General features: G+C 49.7%; 1 protein-coding gene across 1 annotated transcript in view; it reads right to left on the bottom strand.

Moving 5' to 3' along the window:
- The window catches only part of RPUSD2 (RNA pseudouridylate synthase domain containing 2), a 6,905-nt gene extending 5,867 nt beyond the window's left edge, over nt 1-1,038 (bottom strand). The window contains 2 exon segments of the mRNA XM_003791820.3: nt 426-638; nt 640-1,038. Of these exon segments, the coding sequence (XP_003791868.1) occupies nt 426-638; nt 640-1,038 (612 nt within the window).
- Between the last annotated feature and the right edge of the window lie 718 nt (nt 1,039-1,756).

Here is a 1,756-nt window from a genome sequence, read left to right as displayed (position 1 = left end):
AAAAAAAAAAAAAAAAAAGAATTAAAGGTTAAAGTACATACAATGCTTAACTTTGTACCCAGCACAAAGTAAAGAGACATAAGTGATAGTCCCTATTATTACTGTTTGTAGAGAGATCTACAATGCAGGATAGCAAGTGATCAGTGCTCTTGCCATAGTGTATAAAAGGAACTATGAGAATCCCACTTTTGTCCCTTGCAAACAAGGAAGCCACCTTGCTGGACAGTATAAATAGGATGACTTCTGAGGCACAGAGTGGCTGTCTACTTGCAGAGACGGGAAGCCGGGCCTAATAGTGCTTCAAGTGAAAGTGAGAATGCTTCAGATTTGCCATGATTTCACTTCAGTACCTATGCTCTACTAAGTGTGAAAATAACCCTTCCCTCTTCCTCGCCCGATTCTGGCCAGCCCCAGCAGAACTCCACCTTGAGCACGATGCTGAGGTCCTGTACCGGCTCCTCGTTGAGACGCAGGCGGCCCGCCCGTACGGAGGCCTCGTAGTAAGCCATTGGCTGGGCTCGGAACTCGGTGCTGAAGACGTGCAGCAAGCTGTGGCCCACCCAACGGCCTTTGCAGTAGGTTCGGAAGTCAAAGTAATAAGGCCGCACCTTGCGAAGGCCGCCTTCGAAGTACGAAGTAGTAGCTAGTCTCTGCAAAGTGCTCATCACCAAAGCTCACTCCAGCCCGCCGCTTCTTCGGCGGCGGTACGACGCGCTCCCCGGCTGCGCCCCGCCGCTTCTTCCGCTTGCCTGGGCCCGGGACTGTGGCCGATGCCTGCTCGGCGCCTCCCGGGGCCAGCTCCAACCCCGGGCCCGTCTGTTCTGAATGTCCTGAGAACTGCTCGCCCGTCTCCTCGCCACTAGCTTCTCCGTTTTGGTGAGCCGGAGCTCCCAGCCCGCCTGCTGCATCAACATGAGTCGAGAGCGTTTCCGCCATCCGGCCCTTAAAGCCACCCCAGGTCCTGCTAAAACCGAGGCCAGGGAGAGGAGAGCACAACTGCCAAAAAACCCGAAGCCACCCTCCGCCGCCCAGCCTCATAACCTCGCGGCCCTTGCCATCTGAGGACGCGATCTGAGGACGTCACTTCGCACCAACCAATCAGTGAGGCCTATTCCCGAGTAAGTCTGAGATGAATGAATGAGTTATTCGAGTTGGACGAGTTGAGTGAATCTGTAGTTGAGAGACTGCAGGTGTCTCACCAAAAGCGACTGTACGCAAACATTCTACCAGCGAGATGAAAATTTATTTCATAAAGGAAATCTTTGAGATTGCTCTGTGTAAAAGGCATGAGTTGATCGTATAGATTCCGTGTAGCAATGTTCTAAGTCCCTAGGCTCTGAAGAAATGCTGTAAAGAAAGCTTTATTTAAAAGAGAACAAACCCTCCCAACAATCAGAATAAAGGGCTAAACACTGAGAATATACGAAAAACCACTGCAGTGTCTATTTTAAAAGGGTGACTATTATCAATGTGAGTTATACCTCAATGAGGCTGTCACATGTATATGTATTTAACACACACACACAGAGCCCAGAAGCAATTTTTCACCCCCTCTCTTCCTTAATAGTATGACAAGGGTTAGAAGTCTCCTATTTGCTTCCCATATGCTCCCATCCTGAAATTAAAACTGCAAGTGGATCAGATGATGGTACCTGCCACGGGTTCTTTTTTTTTTTTTTTTTTTTTAGACAGAGCCTCAAGCTGTCCCCCTGGGTAGAGTGCCGTGGCATTACAGCTCACAGCAACCTCCAACTCC

The sequence above is a fragment of the Otolemur garnettii genome, unplaced genomic scaffold (assembly GCF_000181295.1).
Source record: "Otolemur garnettii isolate 467f Iridium unplaced genomic scaffold, OtoGar3 scaffold00050, whole genome shotgun sequence".
NCBI lineage: Eukaryota > Metazoa > Chordata > Mammalia > Primates > Galagidae > Otolemur > Otolemur garnettii.
The sequence above is the reverse complement of the archived record's forward strand: the minus strand, read 5'-3'. Positions and strand labels throughout refer to the sequence as shown.